Genomic DNA, 27675 nt, shown 5'->3' with positions numbered 1-27675 from the left:
TCAGTCCATAATGTCTTCTTCCAAATCGGAGGATTCACCTTTGGTCTCTTCGTTTTTGTCCTTTACATCTTCTTTACGATCAATGGAGTGCAGATTTTCATACACACTTTTTAAATTTCTCATTATGTACGATGTCCCATTCGGTTTCCCTAGAAATCTGTTACTGCGCTCAAAGAATTTGTCTGGTCCGTCAGATTGGCTGTGATTTGATCGAACGGGGACAGAAAAAGCAGACAGATGACGAGGTTTCTGTGCAAAATCCTTTCCGAGTCTCTTTTCCAAATTAGGTTCATCATTCCTAACTTCAGAGACACTGTTAGGATCTATTGCTTCTGAAATAGTTCTTTTCCTGTCGTAAATATGACCAGAGACGCGTAAATCAATGAAGAAATTTAACGGATCTACGCCGAATTGAGGATTGTATAGCGGTGGGTACCACATCGGCGGTGGAGGCGGTAATATCAAATTTGACTGAGGAACAGCGTTAGTCTCAACTGGATTCCTCACAGCACATGGTGCCGGCTTGGGAAGTTCCTCTGTACCAACATCCACAAATGTAGACTGTCTGCCAGGAGGTCCAGGACTGCTTGACTTAGGAACTTCAGTTTTTGGTGACAATCTTCTTGGGGACTGATCGCAAGATCTCGGTTGTTTATCTACGGTCAGTTCGAGTGGAACTTCAGGCCTCATTTCTGGTTCCTTCTTATCCTCCTCTTGCTTCGTCCAGTCACGTCGCCATTCGGTTTCGTTTTCAGCGAAGTATTTATGAGAGCGACGCTTGAAGCGACGGTGATAATGCGGCGGCCGACAGCCGTGACGAGCGTTAACGAACGACCTTAGCATTTCACTAAAGAAAAACGCATGCGGCTGCAGAGGCAAGGCGCTGTAGAGGTACGGTGGTGTGGCTGCTAACAAGCGGGAAACGAGTTCAGTGTTCCGTAGCTCCCGCACGTGTGTCTTAGCCGCACTTTCCGCGGGCTTCTCTTCTTGTACAGACCCCATAATCTGAAAATAAAGTAAAAATTGAATATTAGAAATTTAGTATAGATAAATTTAACAAATTATAAAAGATCGAACTGTGAAGTACAAGATTACTACGAAATTTAAAACACAGTGTGACCGTACCCTTACAATTAATCTGATATCGATCACGCAGGTGCTTTAGAGTTCGTAAAGTGTTTATAGCCTTAATCCGTTTTGGGTATTAAAAAAAAACTTTATTTTATATCTTGCACTTATGACGTAATAACTGTATTAATTAATTTTTTAATGAATAGTTTTGGTTTTCGAAGGAGAAGTTTATTTCGGCAATAACAAATATCTCACTAAATCTCTTTAGTATTAAGCTTTAATCAAACACGTAGACGTCTATATCGTTCCCGCGTACTTGTCGGTTCGTCTGTCGACATCGATTTTTCAGCTCAACGCTGTTTTATTGGCAATATTCGAATGAAGATACATCCGCATTCTAATAGCTGGTCGGATTCGGTTGCTCGTATCATTTTTATTTTTGATTCCATTGCTTCTACATAAAATCATGTTAAAAATATTTTTTAAAAACTAACTGAAGTTCAAAGAAGATAGCAATGTTTGATGTTAATAAATCCCAATCTGATTGATTATTTAATCTTAACTAAAATTATTAATGTAAAAGTAATTCTGTTTTACCCCAATTTAATGAAATTCGATATGAAGTAAGCTAAATCCCAAGGAAGAAGATAGTCTGCCTTTTATCACCTCACCCTTAAGACGCGAGCGAAGTCGCAAGCGACAATTGCTTTTGTGGAAAGCTTGTAGCGAGTATACTTTTACAATTTTTTTCATAATTTTAATAATTCTAAATGGGAATAGGCTATTTGACTGGTTTTTAAAATCCATTTTATATTATTTAGTAGAAGTTAAGGAACCCAGTAAAAGTTGATTTCTTTATTTCTAGTACATATTTGCCGAAAAATATCATATTAAAAATTCCATATTTAAATAACGCGCGAAAACGCTACTTGGACAATACGGTGCTGCAATGGGGTCTGTGACGTCACTTTGCTGTATTTTAATCTGTGGTACATATAGTAGAAAAGCAAGGTTTACAAGAAAGTGACTTAATCATAAGCCCGGCCAATCAGGAGCGTTTTGTGTCACGTGACAAACGTTTGAAAAAATGCATTTTTATTTATTTATTTTTGAATAAATTAAGTATTATTTTCAACTTTCGTTAGTAAATAACCATTATTAAACTCATAATATACACTGATTACAAAAATTCACAATTTATTTTTCGCATTGTCAAATAGTCTATTGCCATTTATAATAATTTAATAACTTACGTCAATATTTATACAAAAAATCGTGTTTACGCTTTCGACTGCTCGAGATTCTCATGGAGCCTCAGAGAATCGGGCCATAATTTCAAATTTACTGCCATAGGAATCGGAAACCATCGTGACGAAGTTCAATTCCGTAGGAAATGGAAATTGTTCTAATTCAACTTGCAAGATTTGTGACCTAAACAAACAATTGCAATATATATAAAAAAAAGCTTGTAAAAAGGTCCAATGGAATGGAGACAAAAAGAAATATGTACACTGGTAGTAGGTCTTTGTACAAGCATTTGGATATGTAGCATTCGTATCAGATATTCTTCCAGCTTAGGAGGTGAGTGTATTAGTGTAACTACGACACAAGGTACATCTTAGTCCCAAGCTTGGCGATGTAATGATGAATGGTCAATTTTTCTTATAGCGCCAATATTGCCACCTTGGTACCTGGCCACAAAAGGCCCATTTGTCAATCATAAAAAAGTGATTAATGTATAAGCGATCAAATGTGTTTAACATAAATCATTTGAATGCAAATCATATTTTCGAAATTTCGACAAATACTCAATAGTTTTCTTCAATCATTGATCTAAGTACAAAATAAAAAAGAATATGTAACAAATTGCACATTAATTTCGAAGATACACTGATTCATTCGACTAATGATTTTAATTCACATCGAGGTTAAAACTTCACATCGGCTGATAAACGAAACCCGATCGAGCGTTATCAGCGATGATACAATTGAATTCGTAACAAAAGACCTTGCCTGCTATATTAATAAAGGATCCCTCGATGATTGGAATTAAATGTCACATTGCCATATCATTGAGCGAGTTCGCAGTGAAAGCGATACATTGGATTTGTGACAATGGCTGAGGGCTGCGGGCGGAGGGCGGGGGAGAGGAGATGTTCACAATAAATTCAGAGTGGCGTATCTCTATTCAAACAGTTGATACGGAGCGTGAAGCGGGATGGAATCTTACGTACGCGACGATGGGTAAACATGACGGCCGTGCCTCCCCTGCGGCTCCGGGGAGTAGTGCACGGCTGAAGCGAAACCTACTTCGTTTTATATCCGGATTGAAAAAAAAATCTATTGTCTATGTTTTGAGTTACTTGCTTTAATAAATTTAGTAATGTTACCTTAATCTTTATACCGATTTATAAGCAAATATCATTTAAGCTTACATTGATTATCCTTACTTTTTAATTGATAAGCTTATTTGATGCGACTCATAGAGGGATGTTTGGATTAAGATAAAACAGGCCCATTTTAAATAAAAAGCACTGGCTTAAATTCCTTTTGTGATATGTGGTACACATATATACAAACAGCGATAACTTAGTAATTCTTTATCTTTGCGTTTAAGGTACTGTGGGAGTTGTTAAATAAGTTTTTTGTGGGCGTTATGGTTAAGTAACTATACTATAATTAGCGGGCTCGTGCCGGCCTCGTAAGAGTAGATATCGTTTTTTTTTTTAAATATTTTTACCTTTTAATTATTTATTTTTGTTGATTTTTAAACATGATTAACAATTATCGTTCTATTTCAACTTATTTACACAAAAACCTTAATAACTTATACACCTTAACCTTTTATATGAATCCCACTGTCCATTAGTGAAAACCGCATGAAAATCCGTTCAGTAGTTTAGGAATTTATCGCGAACATACAGACAGATAAATGCGTCCGGGGGACTTTGTTTTGTATGTAATGATAATGATAACATTTATTACAAATAGATATTTCGCCCGTCCTATATTCATTTTTAAAGTGTGTAACGTAAGACATTTTAGAATAGAAATAGGAGATTGTTTTTCAAAATTTGTTTGAAAACAACAATTGAAATTGAAAAGAGCTGGTAGTTAAGGGCGTCACAAACGTCGACGTTACGCCACGTTACGTTCGATGAGTATCTTTTAATTATCGGAAATTCTTTCGTTGCTCGCTTCCCAGCGCGCTGAATTGACTGAAATGCTTTATTGTGTTAGGAGACTTAGTGGGGAAATGGCAGCTTCTACTTTATCTACAAACCCACAGTAGATGACATCAAAACATTTTGACGTTATTTTGATGATGTATTAGTGACACATAAACTCCTTATAGTATTCATCTACATTATAGAAAAATGAACGAGAAATTCACAAAAGTAGTGTCCTAAAAATTAAAATTTCCAAATAATTACTTGGAGATTAAAAGAAGTTTATATTTGAAGTTAAAAAACATACTGATCAAATATGTTTCAATTGTTTAAAAATATAAAAAAATACCATTATTTTCATACTACATTAAGACACTTGTAAACAGATTTAACATAAAAGGCTTAACCAATGAATACGAATTCGAAAAATTTAATTACGCAGCTAAATCCTTCAACGAATTTGATTTATGAGACAAATTCATTATGCACTAGATAAAGAATATAGCATTTTGAACCTTACGTAGAGGAAGGAATATTCGTTTTAGCGTTAAATAATATGATTACCAAGGTGTGCCGCCACACGGCTGCGAACGTTTAATTTCCATATTAAAACCGCCACAAAGGAAACAAATTCAAAAACCTCGCCGATGGCGGGGTGGTAAAAGAGATTGCACTGGAGTAAGAAACGTCAAAGCGTATTTGTAAAATGGATGCGGTATTCAGGGGAATCTGTGTCAAATTATCAAAGCGACAGTGTGCCAAGTTCAGGAGTTTAATAAAATTAAATTTATATCGTAACTATTAACAATTAATATTGGATATATTATGAAGTGACCTTCTATTCGTTATATTTCTCGTAATAATAGATTACGTAAGATATTAGAACATAATAATTATATTCGTAAAAAGATATAGCATTAGAAATGAAGAACCGTAGATCGACATATGGGAATAACTACATTAAATTTATTCTTTGTATTTTATGAGAATAAGTAGAAAAGCGGTAAATTAAGTTACCCATTAAATGACATCTCAGACAAACGATTAGAGCAACTCTTGTTTACAAAGAGGATGAGTAGGGCTTTGGGACCTGCGTATAAGTAAGCTTGGAGTTTCTGTGTTTACAGACTAGTCTACTAGATAATTTATGTAATTCGTTATTATTCATATTAAATGTAACACAATTAGTTTTTGTTCAATTACAATTTACTATTTTAGAATGGTTGTGATTCAAAACATGATGAAACACAAATGTGTCACGACAAAGAAACAATAATTCTCTTTAAAAAACCAACAAAAATAATACTTCAACTATTAAAATACACTTCTACCATGTGTGAATTGCTCACACACAGTTGTTTCTGATTCTTTTTATTTTTCTGCATCGTTATAAGCATTGTCTGGAATATGTCCTCATTCAACCAAAGCTTCGTTTCTTTATAATTTCGAAATCACTTTCTTTTTTAACTTAAGTACCATATTAAAGTTATTGATTTCGACATTATCTACGAATACCTAGGTCGAAGCTCGAGTATCGAGCTCCACCTAAAAAAAAATAAAAAACATGGTAAATATCCCGAAATCATTAGCTTTAATAATAAAAATAACCATGTTAATTTAAAATCTTATATAAAGTACCATATTCATTTTAATCCTAAAATACCCTGTTTAATATTTCTTACATCTCAAACATCACAAACAATATTGCGCGCAGATACGGCGGGTATGATAATCGCGTCAAAACGCACGTGAAGTGCCGCCAGGGTGGGGTGGGGTGCTAAGCCGGTGACAGCTTTAAAACGTACCCGATTATCCGACTGAGTGTACTTTAGTCTGAGACGGTCGCTTGAAAAGATATGATTTATGCCTACCGTCATGTCTGTGTTAAGGCTTTTGTGCTAGAATATGCTTTAGAAAACTGATTCATGTTACAATGGTTACGACATTATGTTTTAGTCATTCACAAGAATATATCATTCAGAATCATTTAAAATCCATTCATTCATTTTAACAGATATATTTTACGTACTATTTTAAATTCATATTGAATTTTGGCGAACGCATATAATACTTTTTATTCAATTCATAAAAGATTCGAATTGCTACCTGACAACAAAATAAACCAAATAAATTTAGTAACTATATTCCGGTTTGAAGTGTTTATGACCCAGTGTAATTACAGGCATAAGTTCCCAATCTTAGTTCCCAAGGTGGGTGGCGCATTGGCGTTGTAAGGCAAGGTTAGTTTTTCTTACAGCATAATTGCCTATAGGTTGTGGGGTGCACTTATCATTGGGTAGCCCATTTTCTCATCCGCCAACCTGTATTATAAAATAAAAAATAAAAATGCCCACAGGTACCACCGAGTCAAATTTACAGTCAGAGTAAGAAAACCGGTAGTTTTCAAATCCATTACTTTAACAAGTCTTAAACCCCTTGTATCTAAACATCAAATAATTGCGACGCAAAGTGTGATTCTCTATCGGTAAAGAAGAATTTCGCTTATATTGAGCACACGAAAATAGACCTTAAGGTGACGGAGCTTTTCATAAGCCGACTGTACGTGTTTAATTTTGTTTTTATAAATCATGTGATCTAAACATCGTACTGTTTGAGTTGTGTATAATCGATAATGAATCGAATTTATTAAGAAATTGCCTTCTTCCTTGGAAGTAAAGGACTCGGGTCAAATCAAACAGAAGTGAACGAGATATTAAGGTATAAAGATTATTAAATTTAGAATGTTTTGTAAAAGTTTGTGTACATGTAGAATATATTATATTCGTATATTATTTTGTGAATACGCACACAATGCCAACGTACAACGGAGCCGTTTTTAGATATCCGTCACTCTGTAAAAAATAAAACAGAGCTGAGCGCACTGTTAATTACTGATGGAAGCCGGAATGCACTGCCGTGGTTTACTTTTTGCTTTAAAACTTTTAATGGATGGTTTTATGCACTCCAGTTTAGACAGTATCCATCTGAATGAATGGCATTATAAAAATTGTTACAAATTATATTTTTATTCATCTCGTTTTTGATAATAATTGGAGACATCTTATTCAAAAACTAATTAGTAATTACAAATAGTCATTTTCGATTATTTTATTTATGTTTCATATCATTTAAGTAATCAATAAGTTTATATTATTACAAGGTCCATCCACATACACTGGTTCACTAATCATTAATTATTTAGATGAATACATTCACACCATCAACGTAGTGAATTTAAAATATCAGGTCCATTATTATAGCCTTTAACTATGCTGGCTCACTCGCCCATAAAACCAGAATAAGGAACCAGAATACAAAGCGATTAAATGACTTGCAAGTGAGTAAGACAATATCTCAAGGAGAATTTTAATCGTATTCTAATTTTAGTCATTCACAAGAATATATCATTCAGAATCATTTAAAATCCATTCATTCATTTTAATTACTTTTTAATAAATTTTAATCTCAAGGAGAATTTTAATTATATTCCAATTCAAATTCTGAGAAAAATACCGTGCTGCTTCTAACATTTTGACGTAAAGATTCACTGGTTTTATACCATAATATTCATGTACAGTCATATTATATAGCCTTTGCTTACATTGGTAAATTCACGACTCTGATGTTGCAATTAAAATGCAACGAAGCTAAAAAAAATAGACATTTCTAATAAAATGAGTAAATAAACTACTACGATTGCAATTTCAAAATATGATATATGTAGATGAATATGAAGGTAGGCAATTTCCTAAACAGATCAGAGTTACGATAGCGACGGTTCCAAATGAAGAAGACCGACCGAACGAATGAGAGAATGTAATGATGCTTGAATGAATGATTACGTATCATTTTGAGATATTTCTTTGATATTGTAAATTTAATAAACTGTCACTTTGTAAGCGCTCTTTTAGGAATCATTCTTTTGTATATTTAAATTATCTTTGGAAATCAAATGCTTACATTGTGTTATCATTGGAACTATTCCATCTTATCATAGCATAAGTGTCTTAGTTACACAAATAAAAGCAAAAACTTTATTTAACAAGTTAATAATTAAATAACTCATTACATATTAATAATTAATTAATTTCCGCGCATTAGACTCCCTACATGACGAATCCCTTAATTACACAACGCTTTGTAAACTTAAGACGTTCGCCTACACTTAATCAAAGACGAATAACAAGTAGGCTTCTAATTATTCAACGATATGTCAAACATGAGACTTTGATTAAGAATATAAAACCACGATAATGAGTAATTTTAATAAATAATACACAAATTATTATTTATTGCATAAATAATCCTCGGTATTGTAGCGTTGTATATATCTTTATAAAGCAACGTAAGATCTGTTGGATTTCTTTTGTGAACTCAATAATACTAAGAAAAAAATTAGGATTAATGTTTACATTAGTACCAAAGTATTATTTTTTGTATCCAAAATAGAGATATGATTAAAAAATGTATGGACTAATTTTATATTTTAATACATACACCTAACAAAAAAATATCGTAATCCAAGCATAAACAGGTTTTCCATAAAAATCATATTTGCGTCAATATTTGACGTTGCTAGAGGGAACGACTTTTATTTTATTTCTCGGCGCGGAGAGGAGCCTAATAAAAGCGTTATCATATCGCCGTACAATAGCAAACTGTCTCTGCTTCCATCAAAGCGCTGAACATTCAGCTACGAAGAGCGACTACACTTTATATTTTGACTACAATATTTATGCTATAAAAAATGTTTATGATACTAGTACGATAAAATTATCTGCTAATGCAGTGGTATATTTGTAAATTTCAATAGAACAGTTGAATTGTAGATGTTAACAAATTAAACTCGTACAAAGGTAATAAAACTACATATTATATCGTTATTAACATAACTGTAAATTTATAAACAGGTAGTACTAAAATTTTTGTAAACATAACGCATCCATTTTAAATATCTTAGTACATGCCGTATTTTGGTATTCACGGCAGCGCTACGCGGTTTCTTTGTGTCGTAGAGCACAGGTAGCGCTGCGCTACGAACACTACGGAACTACGACGTAAGAAGAACTAAAAGCAAAAAATGCTTTCACTGAATATTACAAACATTAAGATTAAACTTAAGCCTATTAACGGTTAATTTTAAAAAAAGTATTAAATGTATTTTATCTAAATAAAAATATAGAAATTTCGTCAATATGTAAATTATTCAGAATTCAGAGTTCAACTTATAAATCACATTGTACTCTTTACCCAAAAGTGACACATACATGTTTAAAAAAGGTTTTATTAGTATTAAAAAGGATACACAATAAGTCAAGTAGCGTCGCTTGGACTTAAATTCAACTTTATCTCTGATCGCGCCCAAATAATCGCGGGCATGTCTTCATGTTACTAAAATTTAGATGAAAAAGCAATAACAAAAGTAATAGGTAGCATATAAACCACTGCTTATTCCTTGAAGTTGCTCTAATATTTACGTTTATACAAATGAGGCAGAATTTGATTCAACATACTTTTCCTCGTATCATTGGTTCCTTATAATATTTTACTCCAGCTCGTGTACGAGTTTATATAATATATATAGCACAAAATAAGCATGGTGGTAGGGCTTTGTGCTAGCCCGTCTGGGTAGGTACCACCCACTCATCAGTTACTCTTCCGGCAAATAACAGTACTCAGTATTGTTGTGTTCCGGTTTTAAGGGTGAGTGAGCCAGTGTAACTACAGACACAAGGGACATAACATCCTAGTTCCCAAGGTTAGTGGAACATTGACGATGTAAAGAATAGTTAATATTTCTTACAGCGTCATTGTCTATGGTTGATGGTGACCACTTATCATCAGGTGGCCCCTATGCTCGTCCGCCAACCTATACCAAAAAAAAATGAAAACTGAAAGTAGCCTCTGTGCAAAGTAGTTAAATAGTGTAAATAATGCCGATACTTTCTTCCCATGAATTTCAATTTTACTTGATTCACAGTTGTACCAAATCTTCGATATTTGTCACTCAAGTTTCATCGGAAACGCGAATCAAACAAATTTATACAAATACATGTCACTCACACAAAATAACATATGCAGTAAAAACAAGCAAATACACAAGCGAAAGTAATCTTTAAAACTTACTCTGTAAAGCACAAAGTCGATTTTGCTTGACATGAGTTTGTTACTAAAATCGTATATATGAATAGTTTTTTTGAAAAGCAGCCTTATTGCTTTGGTGTAAGGCTTAAAGTTACATGTCCTCGATTGGGCAACGCAATAAAACTGACACATGTAGACTACGCAAAGTGAGTGGGTTTGCTTGTAACGTCTATCAGAGGAGGGCTGATACGCGATATTCCCATCGCGTAACATGCAAAATAGTATTCAAAGAAAAACTCTGAATTAAGTGTATATACTTGTTATATATTGTACAATTACACTTAAGATTTCTTTCCACATAATTTTATACTTGCTTTAAAAAATGTGTATATGACAATACAACTAAACAAAAATTCAAAAAAAAAATTCTTTAGATGAAAGATGATGAAGTCTCGTCAAGTCTGACTCTGTCTGTCAAAAAGCAAGTGTAACACTTCTACGAATTGACTAAATTGACATATTGAATTCAAATACGATAGAGTTTAGAAAGTAGTAAGAAATACGAAAGGAAGAAGGCATTTTTTATGGTCAATTTTAAATAATAGACTTACGAGTAAATGCTCAATTAAATTACTTACCATGTTTTACCGCTATTAACTAATAAACATTACATCACTCAAAATTTTTGCAATTATAAAATTCATAAAACATTCTATATTTAAAAATTTAATATATTCCTAATAATCATTTCAAATCCAGGGCGTGCTGTCTGTTGGGTTCGGGTAATGTGTAATGCAAACACAGGGAGCGAAATGAACGCTTGGATTATCACCTAGCCGCATACTTCTACATATTTATATATTTACTTATATGTTTAATTACATAACAATAAAACGATGATCAAGCGAATAGGACACGGGTATTCTAAACGATGTTTGAAATCGAAGCAACCTGTATTGTAATGTACATTATGGTGTACCATTCAAACATGCTCGGTGGGTCTAATATTGGCTGATGTGTATGGTGGTATAAATGTTGAACCTTCCATCATCATCATAATTACATAGTATAAAACCTCCTAAAAAGTCGTTAAACGCTGTCCGTCCCTATGTATGCTTAGATCTTTAAAATGACGTAATAGTTATTGATGTGGTTTTCTTTAAGATAGTGTGATTTTTGAGGAAGGTTTTTCCAAAGAATACATAGACGAAGAGTAAAGAAACACTGATAATTTTCCAAGTTTCTAATACGATGTCGTTATATATTTTGAAATATATATCAGTATCAGCAGAGCACCCGTGCGAAGCCGAGGCGGTGTCTGGTATCCTATAAATTCACAGAATGTCTTCACATTTCACACTAAGATATTTTAAGGAATAGTAAATATTACTGTAATATTCATATAAAAGATAATAAATTAAAAAAATGGCAGAACAATATTTGTTATAAAAAAAACAATCCCATATCATATGACTTCTATTTTAAAACCTATAAAACCCTAAAAGTCTGCCTGCATTGAACACGGCGAGTCCCGAGACAATAGAGGCGGCGAGTGCGCGGCGAGTGCGCGAAGGACTATTGTTTGTCCCACTGTGGGACGAGCGTGGACACCATTGTCGAAGTACAATCACGTCGAATAGACAGAAACCTTATCAATTTAATTCAAATACTACACGTATAGATTTGTCAATTTGTTTTTGAGCATATGCTCTTAATGATTTGATAAAACAGATGCTACTTCGTAAGTACAACGAGGTTCCATAAAACAATGGTTTTACAGTACATAAGTGCCATAGGATCGTTTTCGCACACAAACGTGAGAAAACTTATCCTAATGAAATTTAAAGGCAGCCAGTCTTTTATTGCAATGATTTTTTTGTGATTTTGTAATTTTTTTGTTTAATTAATTTAATGTAGAGTAAGGAAATATAAAATTTCAATAAAATAAATTAGCTCCCTTATATATTGAAGAAAAATAATCAATATACATGTTATTTCCTCCAAAAGTTATTTTAAAATGCTATTAAAATTTTATCTATATATTATGAATATTTCAATCTATACCTGTCACACTTGTGTACCTGGCATATAGATACAATAAACATATAAATCTTAAAACAGATTATTCAACTGTTTTACATTCAAGCACTTGGCAGTTCCATCAATACAACTATCAACAGAGTTACGCTTTACCATTCGAAAGTATCTACACCTCGCTATAAATTCAAATCATCCGTAATTACATAGCGAGAATTGAGCTGAAGTGAAGTATCCATCACACTCGTCGCCCTCGCCGGAGTATGCATAAATATCTCTCGACAGTCGACACGACATATCAAACGCTCCCCACTTCCCTAGTTGATGCCTTGATGGTGCCAGATTATGAGATCATTAAGGCAACATCAACTGTTCTGGTTTACGACATGAATATTAACATTGCGTTTTAATATGTAGTCATAATTTAATATTAAACCTATACTACATCTTATACTCCAATATATAACTTACATATTGATTTGAGAAATCTTTTTTTCAGTAACTTTCATTATTTTTTTAAATTTCTTTATAAATTATATTTCAATCAAGATGGATCAAAGAAACGATGGATGGATTGTGTGAAACAAGATATGGTTAGAAAGAATGTTACTTGCGAGATGACGTCCAAACGAGAAATATGGAAGGAGAAGACATGCTGGGGTCGGCGCCCCAAATAAAATTGGAATAAGGGCAGGAGGATGATGACGATTTGATTATCGATAATATATATTGTCTCAATAAATAATCTAATAATAAACTAAAAGATAGTAAACAATTAAAAATAACATAATGTCGGTAAAGTTAACATAGAACCTCCGCTTAAATCACTTAAATCCATCGCAAACAAAAGCGAAATGACAGACTGGAGCCCACAAATCTCATATCCAAATATCTGAGTAAATCTTAATCCTCCCATTGTCTCCGGCTAATAACGATTGAGTCAGCGACAGACGGCTCAGATATTAATGTAATGAGAACCCTCTCTAAGGCAATTTCAGAGAGCCCACGGCGAATGATAAATGTAATTCAGGTTTGTAAGACAGTAGTGTTAAGAAAGGGCTTGATTCTGAATCGTAATAGATTGGAGGCAGATTTTGAGTGAGTTCACTTGACTGAAATAAGCATAATATTCAAGATATGTTTAATATTTGTCATGCTTTAAAATCATTTGATTCCAAAGAACTTTGAAAAACGAATGGTATTACAACATTCTCATCATTCAAGTTCAGCAATCCTTAGACCAGTAAAAATTACAAATTGACATGACTATGTTATCTTTGTATCTGACATACATTTAGCTGAGATGGCCTATGTTAGAACCCGTGCATCTTAACCGATGATTGCGGGTTCGAACCAGCATATAACCAAACAATATATGTGCTTAATTTGTGTTTATAATTCATCTCGTGCTCGGCGGTGAAGGAATACATCGTGAGGGAACCTGCATGTGTCTTTGTCATGTGAATTTCATCGAAATTCTGCCTCATGGGAAATTTACAGGCTGTTACTTTACTTTACTTTTTTTACTATACATTAACATGTTACAGGGATTAATTTTCTCGATCAATTAATTTCTACCATATTGAAGATGCCCTTAAAAAATAAATGAAAACTAAATAATTCATTAAGCATTGACGCATCAGATGTTCATTGTTTTTAAGTCAATATCGTCATAGAAGAAAAGTAAAATGCTCACCGCAGTAGTAGAAGCATACATACACAGCCAAACAGTGTTATAGATATATATAGTATTTTATTAACTTGCTATATATGTACATATAAAGAAACTCTTATTTAAAAGGATCTCTAAAGATACATTTGATTGCATTAATTGTTCCGACTACGATACGCTATCATACTTTCGGTACTTCTTGCGTTTACCAAAGAGAAATATTTAAATCAATAAAAGTTAGAAAGTTGAAACTGATACCGAGGGTAGGTGGCTCGACGAAGTTTTCTTTGTGTTTGCACCCACAATCTTAATACTTGTTGATTCCCCCAACAAGAAAATAATAAACCCTTCCCCACGAAAACTCGTCGTCAAGAATTTATTGCTCGCCATAAATATTAAAAAGTTTCAGCGCATAAATCTCTGCTTTTAATATCACGACGCCACAAACGTATGCCGCGATATTACCTTGTTTCTTTGCATCAGTGATCAAAGATTTATGCCACGTTATTATTGGTTTTTCATATTTGCAAATACGAAAAACTTATTAAAATTGAATTACATAGCTTGGAATACTTTTGATATGTTCAAATAAATCAAATACTTCCTAATTTCTAAACGGAATACAGATAATAAACATATAGTACATTCAGGATAAGTATTCACAATTGTATGGTTTTATCTGTATTAAAAAAAAACAAAAGATTCTTTAATATACATGACTGTGTTTGCTGGCTTTGCGTAATTGTTTCGAACAACCGTACCTCACCAACCCTTCAATATAGGGATTAAAAGAACAAAAAGAGGAGCGAGTTTCAATAACGGAGCAAACAGTAATCTCTGCGGGATTACAGCAATGAACTGCGGACCCGTGGGGTGATCTGCTTTAAACAACCATTAGTCTCTACGAAATAGTTTAGTAATGTTCTTCTTAAAATCGAGAGAAATTTACGATATGTTTACTTCTTAATTTGAATATACTTTCGTTTTATTATAGGAAAATAAAGAGCAACCCGAAACGTCAGATTTCAGACAGATTTGTTTTGGCTTTGAGTTTACTACATCATGATAATAGATAGTATTCTGTCCTTCTGACCGCATTTCTCTTCGATGGCAATTCTCAACGGACACGAATGTGTGTGCAAATACAGACACTCTCTACTATGTCCTTACTCTTATAGTCCATTACTCTGTTCAAACTCGAGCTGAGTATTTATTTGCAATAACTAACTAACTTTTATTAAGCCTGGATCACATGTTTTGTAGACTCTTAACCACAAACTTGTAGAGAAAAATTCTTTATCGATTCAGTTTTAAGATTTTCAACATTCGACAATAACGATAGATTATGAAGTTTAAAAATTCAATTCTATGAATTCTATGAGCATAATGAACACACTGAGACTTTTGTTTCTTCTTGAGCTTTTTATTTTACAAATACTCAGTCCTATGATAAAATTTGGTAATTACATCGTAAACTTTATCGGTTTTATTTTTTAAAATGATTTCGATAGCCATGCCAGAGACACGAGCAAAAAACTTGCAACCCTTGCTATTTTTTCAAAGCCCTGTAACGCAAAAACGAATCAAAATCTATGTCGCTGCGTGGCTCTTGATTAATTACGCCAAATCGATTTTTATCGATCTGAACTTTACTATGATATATAATATCTTAAGGCGTATTGTTTCCCGCCTTCGTAATATTGTCTATGATCATACGTGGTTGGTAAAAAAAAAAACGCTTATTTGAGATAGGTTACAACTAAAATAAAGATATCTCTCGAATAACAAGAAATATTGAAATGTATTCTATATTAATATTATAAAAATGAAAGTAAATCTGTCTGTCTATCGCTATTTCAAAACCAAAAGCGCAAAATAAATTGAATAAACTAATTAAATGCTTTGTTTCTTATTATCTTTCCGTCCTGTATAGAACAGAAATTGTGATTTTCGCAGATAGAATTTCATTGTTGATTAACTCGTAAAACCGAAAGGAAAACAAACAAAAATTCAATCCGGCATTAATTGTTGGACCACAAAAGAAGCCATTAGCTCCCAAACTCGACGGGAGGTAGTAAAACTTGATGGAAAATCTCCATGGAAATCAACGAATGGCGACTTTTGATTAATTAGCGCTATTCTTTCCGCGCTGAGACGACAGGAAGCGCCGCCATTAATCCCTACAAAACAATATGGCGCTATCCGACATTTTATATCAGGTTATATCTGGTAACTTGATCGAGGATTAAATTTTTGACCGTAAATTTGGCAATGTTGAACAAATACTTGTAATATTTATTTTGAAGTCAAGCTAGAACGATATAAAAGATTAATAAAAAATGAAGACATACAATATACATACTTATAATTATAAATTATATTAACAGATAATAACAAAAATCGTGTCAAAAATTTTGTCTTTTTACACTCTTGATTTTTCAGAAATGCAATTTTTTCCCCCTTTCTAACCCCAATTTTAATATTTCAAAGCCTGATATAAAAATTCTTTCTAAGACTTGATTTATATAAAACAATAATTTGCGTCGTTTTTTTTTTCATTTTAAACATTGTGTACAAATAATGTTCTTCGTAATTTAAAAGTCATTCTGTAAATGCCTCCTCTCCTCTTGAGGAAAAGGTTTTTTATTATGGTATAGGTTGGCGGACGAGCATATGGGCCACCTGATGGTACTTACCATCAGGTGACCACTTGGTCACCATCACGCATAGATAATGACGCTGTAAGAAATATTAACTATTCCTTACATCGTCAATGTGCCACCATTCGTGGGAACTAAGATGTTATGTCCCTTGTGCCTGTAGTGACACTGGCTCACTCACCCTTCATACCGGAACACAACAATATTGAGTACTGTTATTTGGCGGTAGAATAACTGATGAGTGGGTGGTACCTACTCAGACGGGCTTGCACAAAGCCCTACCACCAAGATTTGGAACATAGCGGTTTGGAACATATTCCACCACAAGAATTATAGCATAAATAGGGAAATTGATTCTTCTACAATAATAACTGGAAACATCCCTACAAATTCAAAAGGACATCTCAAAGCCGATATCGGAATGATTTAAAGTGAAACCGACTGTCGCTAATTAATGCTCGTCAACGCCGCGTTTCATTACCGCCTAATTGTTTTTAAAACAGGTTCCCGTTAATTTAACGTTTGTTGCCGGCATGGTTTTATTGCAAAGGGGACTAGGATATTGCTTTATTCTAAATCTATACACAATCCCGGTTTTAAACTTTTTGTTTAATTCTCTTTTGACTTTATATTTTAAGAGTATCAAAAATTATTTTCATTAAATCAAAATATGTATAATACTTTTAATAGACAAATATAAGACGATCTCCGTCGAGTAGTGTGTTCACAGGTTTTCATGGGTACGCCACTCCGAGGTCCCAGGTTCGATTCGCCGAGTCGATGTACAAAATTCATTAGTTTTCTATGTTGTCTTAGGTCTGGGTGTTTGTGGTACCGTCGTTACTTCTGATTTTCCATAAGATAAGTGCTTTAGTTACTTATATTGTGATCAGAGTAATGTATGTGATGTAGCTAATATTTATTTATGTATAAGTAGTTAAAAGTAAATATGTATTATGACCGTAAAAAATAAGAAATATTTACATATGTAACTCATACAATAAGGGATACCATCTACTCAGTTATTTCACTGTCAAACTTTACACTCAAACCGGCCACAACAATACACTGTGTGGAATATCAATGTTGTTTATGGCATAAGGGATTATATATTAGACATATTCTGATTGTTATTTGAGCATTTACAGCGTTACGAATCTTTTATACAGATCATTATCCATAGTCAATCATTGGCAATGTTAAGACTTTAAATATATCTAACCATAATTTACGAATGAAAAAGTTATCTACAAAATACTGATTTTTTTAATATCTGCCTTGGTAGTTTTGTAGCATAACGGTAGCATGCGTAAGCGATCCCGTGGCGCCCGCCGAAAGTCGGAGAGGGTACCGCTGGTAAACCCGGTGGACCTGGGCGAACTCGGCGTCCAGGGAACCGGGACAGTTACCCCCACTTTTAATCAAGTGGGGGAAGCGTGTAACGCGTTTTTCCAGCGAGGAAAAAAATGATAGTTTTGTAGCTAGAAAAAATAAAGTTGATGTTAAAGACCTACTACATAGTTATTATTGTTAAATATATAGAATTAATACCTACTATATAAAAATAAAAGTTGAATTATGTCAGAGAAAAGTGTTAGCAGCATCTTCAACTATGAGTTAAGCATGTATTATTCGAACTCAATATAAATCGTCGTAATACTTTAAGAAGCTTACTTACTTCAAGTCAGACTGAAAATTATAGTTTTCAAAAAATTATAGCAATCAACGGATCTAAAATACTAAAATACTCCGGCGAAAAAACTCTGTAAGATCTAAAATTTCTAACTTAAACGTAACTGATCATATTCTTATGTTATTGTCATTTTTAAACTTACTAATTGGTTCTTAATCCACTTCAAAACGTTTTTATGTTTAATATATCCAAAATCAAAATCAAATAATACTTTTTTTAGCTTTTTAAAGTCTAAAAAGCTCTTTGGCTACCACCGGTTAGGAACGTAGATTCAAAGTTATTCTTTTCCTACATTTGAATTATAATATAACATATAATATAATAAATATAAATACATTTATATAAATAATACGATTGGAAAAACTGTTAGGACAATAAGGCACAAATATTAAATAAAATTAAATGTAAAATGAAACCAAAGAGTAATATTGATATGAATATATCTAACATTGAGTTATACTCGTCATAGAGCTTTATTTTAGTACTTTTTTTTAAATAATTTCAAAGCATAACGAAAAAAAGACCGAAATTTGAATTACAGTGAAATCCGATACTAAAAACCTAAGTTCCGTAGTAATTTAAAAAATATAACAATTTTGAATCGAAGAACGACGAACGCATTTCCTCTCCCCTAAATAAACAGAGCCGATATCACTTGATTCAAACTTTATTATCGCAGCTTAATAATATAACAACTGACGAACAAAAAATCGATATTAATACACACCAATTTGTTTGACGTCAGTCTTAACTTTTGTAGATAAGAAGTTGAACATCTCATTTAAGGTCTGTCAATCTATTTCTCTAAAACCCTCAAATGAACTTATCCAAATTTTTAATTTTAGAACACTGTTTTCCTCACCCATTCGTTTCATTCGACACCAACTCGTGTGATAATTTCTCTTTTTTACCATGGCAACCCTCACACCCAATCCATTTATTCTTCTATCGTTCTTTCCAGTATACAATAATAGTACACAATAATTAATGTCACATAATACGTTATAGAATATCAAATTTAAACTCAGATACTGAGCCTAAGATAGCATACAAATAAACGCTAATATTTTATTATTAATTGGCACATGATATATTCCGCAACCGCAGACTTATTATTAAATGTTTCAACCCTATTTATTACCATAATGTTAACCCTCACAGTGTCAATCATATGCAACTCTATACTTATTTCGTATGAGCAAGTTATTCAATCAGATATATTTTATATTTGTAAGTCAGTAACGATTTTCAGTCAAGCCCATATGGATAGGTATACCCATACATACCTACATACATTGCTAAAAAAGGCATATTATTCGATACAAGATTTTATAGATGATAAAAAAGCGTGGAGTTAATACCTGTTGACTTTCAAGCAGGAAATATTAATTTAAATAATTTTATTTAACTAACACGACTTTGTATTTTTTAAATATTGAAAAAGAGCATCCACTGAGCTTCTTGCCGGTTCTTCTCGTTAGAAACTACTTTCCGAACCGGTGGTAGCTTCACTTAATTGTAAAATGACGATTCAAAAGTGCTTGTAAAAGCCTACTTGAATCAAGTTTATTTTGATTTTGATTTAGATTTTGATAACGCACTGATATCTACATATGAATTGTAGTGACCACTTACCATCGCGTTTCGCGTTAGAAATATATACGTGTAAAATATATTTTTAAATTTATTAATTTATCCTAGATGCAATTAAAAGCTGTTTGTTATCTTTTGAGTATTTTATTATTCCTTTTAGTAGTAAATAGGATATATTTAATATATATGATTTCATTACATATCAATTCACCTTAATATTAGGGTATAGTGTACTGATAAAGGCTGTGTTGCTTTCAGCAATAATTAGTTGCGTATCTAATCAAGACAGTTAGGCATCGTTTTATTTCATCATCCTCCTGCCCTTATCCCAATATTATTTGGGGTCGGTGCAGCATGTCTTCTTCTTCCATACTTCTCTGTCAGACGTCATCTCACAAGTAACATGCTTTCTAACCATGTCCTCTTTCACACAATCCATCCATCGTTTCCTTGGTCGTCCTCTACCTCTATATCCGTCCACATCCATGCTCAAGGCTTTTCTCACAATATGTTCCTTATTCCTCCGCTTTACATGCCCATACCATGATAGCCGCCTTCCACATAACTTCTCGGCTATCGGTGTCACTTTCAAACTTCCTCTTATGTACTCGTTCCTTACTCTATCCATTCGCGTAACATCAAACATTCCTCTTAGCATTCTCATCTCCGCAACATGCAATTGTCTTTCAGTCATCCCTTTTGTAGCCCAACACTCTGATCCATATAGGACAGCAGGCATAGGCATCGTTTTATTTAATACAAATATTATTATTTTGAAAAAAGATACAGCTTGTATTTTTTGCACAAAATTTTGTGCAAAACCAGTCCTAGTAGGCTACTCTAGTCAAAATTCCACCGCGAATCGGCATATTTTTGTGTTCCGGCTTAAGTGAGTGTAACTACAGACAAAACGACATAAAATACATAATGCTTTTCTAGTTTCCAAGGATGGTGACGGATTGGTGTTGTATGGATACATAAATATTTCTTACAGTTCCAATGTCTATGATCGAAGAAGTCCACTGTCCATTTACCAACAGAGGATCCATTTGCCAGTCCTCGCTCTATCTATTTAAAATATAAACAATATGTATAAGTAATGTGTGTTAAATATAAAAAAGGCGCCAAAAATATTACCATATTAAAAATGTGATATAATCTGTATTTGATATTGCATACAAAGTTGACATTTGTCCCGCTTCGTTCACCGCGACTAATCGCTAACCGCGATGTGACGACTATTTTGTTATAAGCTCACCATTTACAGCTTTGACATTTATAATATTACGTCTCTGTGGATTTGATTTGGACACGTAAAAATGAAATAAATTTTAATAAAAAATAGGCATTCGTGAAGAACACGACATTAGTCTAGTTCCACTGTAATTTATCAGTACCTCCTTACTTTAAAACTTCAATAATGTTTCTTTTTAACATTTATTAGATGTAGATATGTATTTCTACGAATAAACTAGTAATCTGGTGTGATTTATCATAAGATTATCCCCCTAACAAAAGACAACAAAAATAATCTATATTATCTGTACCGTTTTGAAATACAGATTCTACTGACACTAGCTGGCAATTAACTAAGTAATTAATTACTCTTTTCCGTCAATAAAGTGTGTCAATGAAGTAGCTCGTAAAATCATACCCCTAAATTGACTAATTCTATCTAATTAACCCTAACTCCATGCTTTTTAATACCCCTATAAACAAACAAAACTGCATACTAGATGAAATGTCTCATTCTACCAAAAGGTACCAATTATTCTGTAATATACCTACAATTACAGCCTTTTCGAAATTCTAAGTAAGAATAAAATGAAACAAACCTTAGATTCCCATACTTCATGAGATGTATTAATGACCTAGCTATATTGTGCACTACTAAGAATTTATAATTTAAAATATCCATTGTATAATATAACACTTTCGGACAACTTTCGGAGCTAATCTATTGTTATTCTACCGCCAAACAACAGAACTCAGTCTTCTTGTGTTCCGGTTTGAAGGGTGAGTGAGCCATTGTAACTACAGGCACAGGGGACATTAGTCCACAAGGTTGGTGGCGCAGTGACGATGTAAGGCATAGTTAATATTTCTTGCAGCGTTATTGTCTATGTGTTATGGTGACCACTTACCATCAGGTGGCCCATATGCTCGTCCGTCAACCAGTGGCGTAAATAGGGCGGTGCCACCTGTGCAGGCACAGGGCGTAAACCCTCGGGGGCGCAAGAATAGACAAACTGGGCAGGATTAATGGTTTTTCGTTTTGCTCTTGTTACGATTCCGCACCCAAGGGGTCACCCTTGGGTGCGGAACCGTACTCGATTCCAATACAAACGTACTTACATGCTAGTATCTTTAAAAACTTACATCGCGCTCATTTTTTTGGCAGCGCACGAGCGTATTTGTGTTTAGTGTTTATCGTTATTGGGCAACGCATTTGCAGTAGTGAACCTGCGTTTAAGTTTTAGTGAGTACAGTAAAATAGGTAAAAAGTCTGCTTAAATAGGGTGCAGTTATAGAAGCTCGCACAGGACACAGAGAAGGCTATTTACGGCACTGCCGACAACCTATTCCATTAAAAAAAAAAAACAATATTGTATCCAACTAGCGCCTGAATTACACTGGTTCATTAACACAGACCGGAACACAAAACTGTTAAGTACTGGTTATTCTTTTATTTTGTGGTAGAATAGCTGGTGGCATACCCACATGGGCTTTGTGCTAGCCCATGTGGATAGGCCACATGGGCTTGCACAAAGCCCAACCACAAAGTAAAATAGCTCTAGCAGTAATCCAGTATAAGTTGCTATTCATCGCAGTTTCATCCGGTTTTGAGACGATTGTCGCGATAACAATTTAATATACCTACTCGTGTAAATCTGAATCTGTGGAATATTAAAAAATAATCGTTACTGAATTGATTTATTAATTATTCATATGAATGTCTTATAAAACATCATACTAAATTTGTTGTCATTATTATAATTTCTCAACTCACTGATGATGACAGTAAAATCGGAATCAAACGGTAGTTGTGTAATATGCAAAAAAAAGGTTATATATAATCATCAATCTTGATCGTGACAATAGAGCATGTGGCCTTTCTCTGAAAACTCTATCAATATCAATAAAAAGTGTAGTGTGTATAATATATACATTTATTCAGTTCAATTATAAAAAATCTATTAAGCGCCTTTTTTTAAATATACTACGGTAGGCTAACAAGCACATGGGATGACACACCAACGCCTTTAGATATTTCAAGTGTAATGATATTAACCATTGCTTACATCGGCTGCGCACCGCCAACCGACTTTTAAGCGACTTCAAAAAAAGGAGTGTTCTCAATTCGACCGGTATATATATTTTTTTATGTTTGTTCGCCGATTACTTCGCCATTTATGAACCGATTTTATAAGACAAATTGTAAGAGAACAATGGGACTGACATATTTTTTATAAATAAAAGTCCCTTACTTAAATAAAGAATAAAAAAAAAAATGAACCGATTTTGATGATTTTTGAATAAAGAAGATACTCCTGGAATGGTACTATGATGAGGATATCAGAGTCTGATGATGGGATCCTGGAGAAATCGAGGGGAACCCTCAAATTTTATAGGCACATGTACCGTCTTTTACATATTTTCTTATATTATATTAAGTTATATTGGCATTTGCTTGCTGGTAATCATAATGTTATACTACTGAGCTGATGATGGAAGGTGTAAGTAATTATTGACGTCGGACGATTTTGAGTGAAAAACAAAATGTAGAAATATTTACAAACGATCGGCCGATTTCAATAATACGTGTTTAAATCAAATTATTTTATTACTTTTTTAGTGATCACTTTCAAGTCGGTGTTGTTTTAAAAAATATATATGTTATTAATAAAATATTGTAAATTGTATCCTCAGTTACACTGGCTCGCTCCTTTTCAAACCGGCACATAGAAATACTAAACGATTGCTGTTTAACAGTTGAATATGTCACGAGGGAATGTTGCCTACCCAAACGGGCTTGCATAAACCCCTATCACAATAGTCCATCTTTATTATAAAGAATTATTTTACCATTGGCTACTAATAAATTAACGAAATCAACGTGTCTATTCTGTCAATATAAATTAAACGTACTCATTTGTGCATATATTTAGGCATTCTCCAAAAATTTGCCTGACGAAATTTGCAATCAATATAATGTTAAAAACCTACCTCTATGAACTACAACCATAGACATGGCATTTATCGGATAAAATTAGTGGTTAAGACAAGTGCTAAAAACGTGGGGCTCTAACCCCTCGTGTGTTATAATGATATTAGTACGTAACCTCGAATTATTTCCAATGGGGTGGGCGTATGAAGGTGGACATGTATCGAAGGGGATCTGATTTCGGACGAAGCTCTTGCTTGAAGCTTATTGTTCAATGTCGGTTGTGTTATTGATATACTATGCACGTTGTTCCTATTGTATATCATAACCTACATAAAAAAAAAAAATAAAAAATAGTTCCAGCAAAATACATTATATATAATTTTGGCTAAATAATCTTATATATTAATGACGTAAGGCGATTTTGTCCCAGTGCACGTAGAAAATCGGTATTGGTCTTATTTTAAAGAGCTCCAGCCGTCAATGTGCAGAAAATTAGAGGTAATTCTTAATTGTAATTTACTAATTTATTATTTTTAAAAAAAAATTTAGAGGACAGACAGAAGTTACTGGCCAGTTAGATAGTGGCGATATAAAAAACAAACGTAAAACGTGCGAACAGATGTCAGTTTACAATAAAATTTAAACGAAACAAAATCTATAGCTAACTTGTAAATATCTGTTCATTAAACGTGAAGTTTTGCGTCCTACCTACTATAAATAACAGATGAAGGGTAAGCGATATCCCTTACTTATATTTATATATTCTTGATAAATCGCTTCCACTTTTTCAAATCAAATAATCGTTTTGTAGCAAATTTTACACTTCTCCAAAAGTATTTACATAATTTCGTAAAGAAAAAACCGTGAAAGTCCAAACAGCACTCGGGAAAATAAGAGAAAATTAAAAAGTAATAAAAATACAAATGAGCCGCTTTCAATCATCCCTCTGACAACACGGCGGGGGTGGGGGTGTCACATGAGATTAAAAAGTTTGACGAGCTCCCACGGAAATTAGCATTTTACTCCTGCGCGTCATTTACATAGACTCTGTGATGTCTAACTTTTAACCGACTTTAAAAAATATATATTACGCCCAATTGTACACTTGCATATTTTCAATATTTCCTTCTACTCGTACATAGGATACTTTATATGGAAATGAAGATTTCGTTTACTCCTTAGATATGTCCCTTAATCTCAAAAAGAATATCATTAATATTGTCTTTAATGCATTCGAACTTGGACATTGAGATATTTGGAGTAGTTTTTTGAGAACCGTAGGTATAAACGATATTTCTAATAATAATTCATCAAGATCATAGATGGATATCTATGATCTTGATCGTATAGATTATATAAATCAAAATGTCCAGCAGATTTATTATTGTAACATTAAATCATTCTAAGAAACAATAATAGATCCATATATGTAAGCATTGGGTTTACCTTTTCAGAATACTACTCTACATATATACACATTATCATTCTCCCATGTATAAATAAAAATATCACAATAGATAATTTAATGTAAAAACGAAAGTTATAAAAAAGTATAGAAAGCGTATTGAAAATTTACGAAATAAAGTCTGCCGTGTTGTCGAGGGGGAAATGCTCCCAGAATTTTATGAAAAATGCTTTCAATTTGACGTCGTCTTTCCATTCTACTTACGGCAACAAAAACTGTCTGCATTGTACATTTTACTAGAAAATCGTAAAATGATTATACGTTGATATTGTCCCGAAACGTTTGTTGATTAATAAATAATATAAAAAATAATAGCATACGTTACGAATTATCTCAAAAATTGATGAATTTTACCAAATTCACAAATAACCACAAATTACGCGTTTGGAACGCGTAATAAATATTTATTTATTAAATAACCTATTTAATTTCTCCAATCTTCAGGATTAATTTCTTAAATGTCAAGCTTAATTTGCATTAGTTAGTTTATTATTTAACAAATAATAAAAAACAAATCGTCCACCCGACTTGGACCCCCTATCTAACTTCAATTAAGTTTCTCGTTTCCTTGAGCTCCCTAAGCTATTTATTATAAAAGTCCTTCCGTGAAGTGAAAGCTTAAGATTCATAAAAAAAATCATCAAATGCGGTATAGTAGTTTGGCCATAAAAAAGTAACAGGAATACTGACAAAAATATTATATAAGTACAGAAGTTTATGTATTTATTTAACTATTTATAATATCATAAAATGTAAATGAAACATATTTATATTTAAAAAAAAATTACTAAACAGCTATAAATCTTGCAACGGTATTGAAACCTGAGTACGGTCGCTCGTGTTACCGCCACGGCGCGCGGCGCGCCCGCGGGCAGCTGTCACTTAATAATTTAATTGTACATTTCCCTCCCTTTTTCACAGCTCTTTCGGCGACAACTCCGCCGGCCATTATGGCGTTGAGAATAAAAAATAAAACATAATGCCGATGCAAATTGCACGGATACTTTTTTTTCAGAAAAGGACTTTTATTAAGTCTTACCTAATAATTAAAATGGAATAGGTACGTTGATTTTTAGGCTCTATATGGTTTACCTAATAAGTAATTAATATAAGTACCGAATAAACGTACAAATATCGTAATTATTGAATATCAACTTGACCATTATTTGACATTACAATATATGTACGAAGGGAAATTAATTATCAAAAATGATAACGTAATAGTTTCAGACTTTTTTTCCATATTAAAATCATAATTTAGAAAACATAAAATATAGATAATATACGCGATAGTGTCACGTAACAATTCGGATTTTTTTAACTAAGTATATAAACTTTTAAAAAATAATATTTTTTAATGTGCATTATTTGTTACAACAATAATTCATTAATGTATTGTCCTTACGTAGTCAACTTGATAGCTGACATAAAAAAAAAATCACTTTGTTTTTTCTAAACAAAGTTTTTTAATGAAAAATTTTTTTGTTTGAAAATATTGTGCTATTTATCAGTTATACGTTATCGATCCAAAAAAAAAATAATTACGGTGACCTGATATGACAAATAAAAATTTTGTTTTTGCCCTCAAATATTAACATAAAAGTATTAGTGTCTTAACCTACATAGTATAATTATACATTTTTTATGAGTATTAAATAACTGGAACTCATGAAAAAAAGTATTTTTAAAAGTTAATAAATAAAAATACTTTTAATTTTAATTAAATAGTTACATTACTGTAAGGACTGCTAAAATAGAAGTCTAATAAATAACCTGATCAACTAAGTCTGCAATGAATTATTATGTTTTTTTTTAAATATACGATAAATATTTTCATTTAACTTCAACGCTTCAAAATAAAACAGTGGAACAAAATTACCAGTAGTTATTATTACAAACCTGAAATAATACTTTATAATATTACAATATAAATGTAGTAATAATCATTGAAATGCTTTAAAACTGAAAACTTTTTTACGTACCTTTATGCTGTCAGACCCCAAACGCCAAAATCACTCGATCTCGCAGCAAGCAAAGCCGTCACATTCACTGTAAAGTCGGG

At 32.9% G+C, this 27675-nt stretch overlaps 1 protein-coding gene across 1 annotated transcript; it reads right to left on the bottom strand.

Annotated features, from left to right (window-relative positions):
• LOC124534872 lies at window positions 1-27675 on the bottom strand. Its single transcript, XM_047110915.1, has 2 exons — window positions 27596-27675; window positions 1-1005 (listed from the first exon to the last, which is right to left on the bottom strand). Exon 2 carries the CDS (start codon window positions 1000-1002, stop codon window positions 1-3), a length of 1002 nt encoding a protein of 333 aa, XP_046966871.1. The 5' UTR covers window positions 1003-1005; window positions 27596-27675.

This window comes from Vanessa cardui, chromosome 13 (genome assembly GCF_905220365.1).
Source record: "Vanessa cardui chromosome 13, ilVanCard2.1, whole genome shotgun sequence".
NCBI lineage: Eukaryota > Metazoa > Arthropoda > Insecta > Lepidoptera > Nymphalidae > Vanessa > Vanessa cardui.
This window is presented reverse-complemented; position numbering and strand designations above follow the sequence as displayed.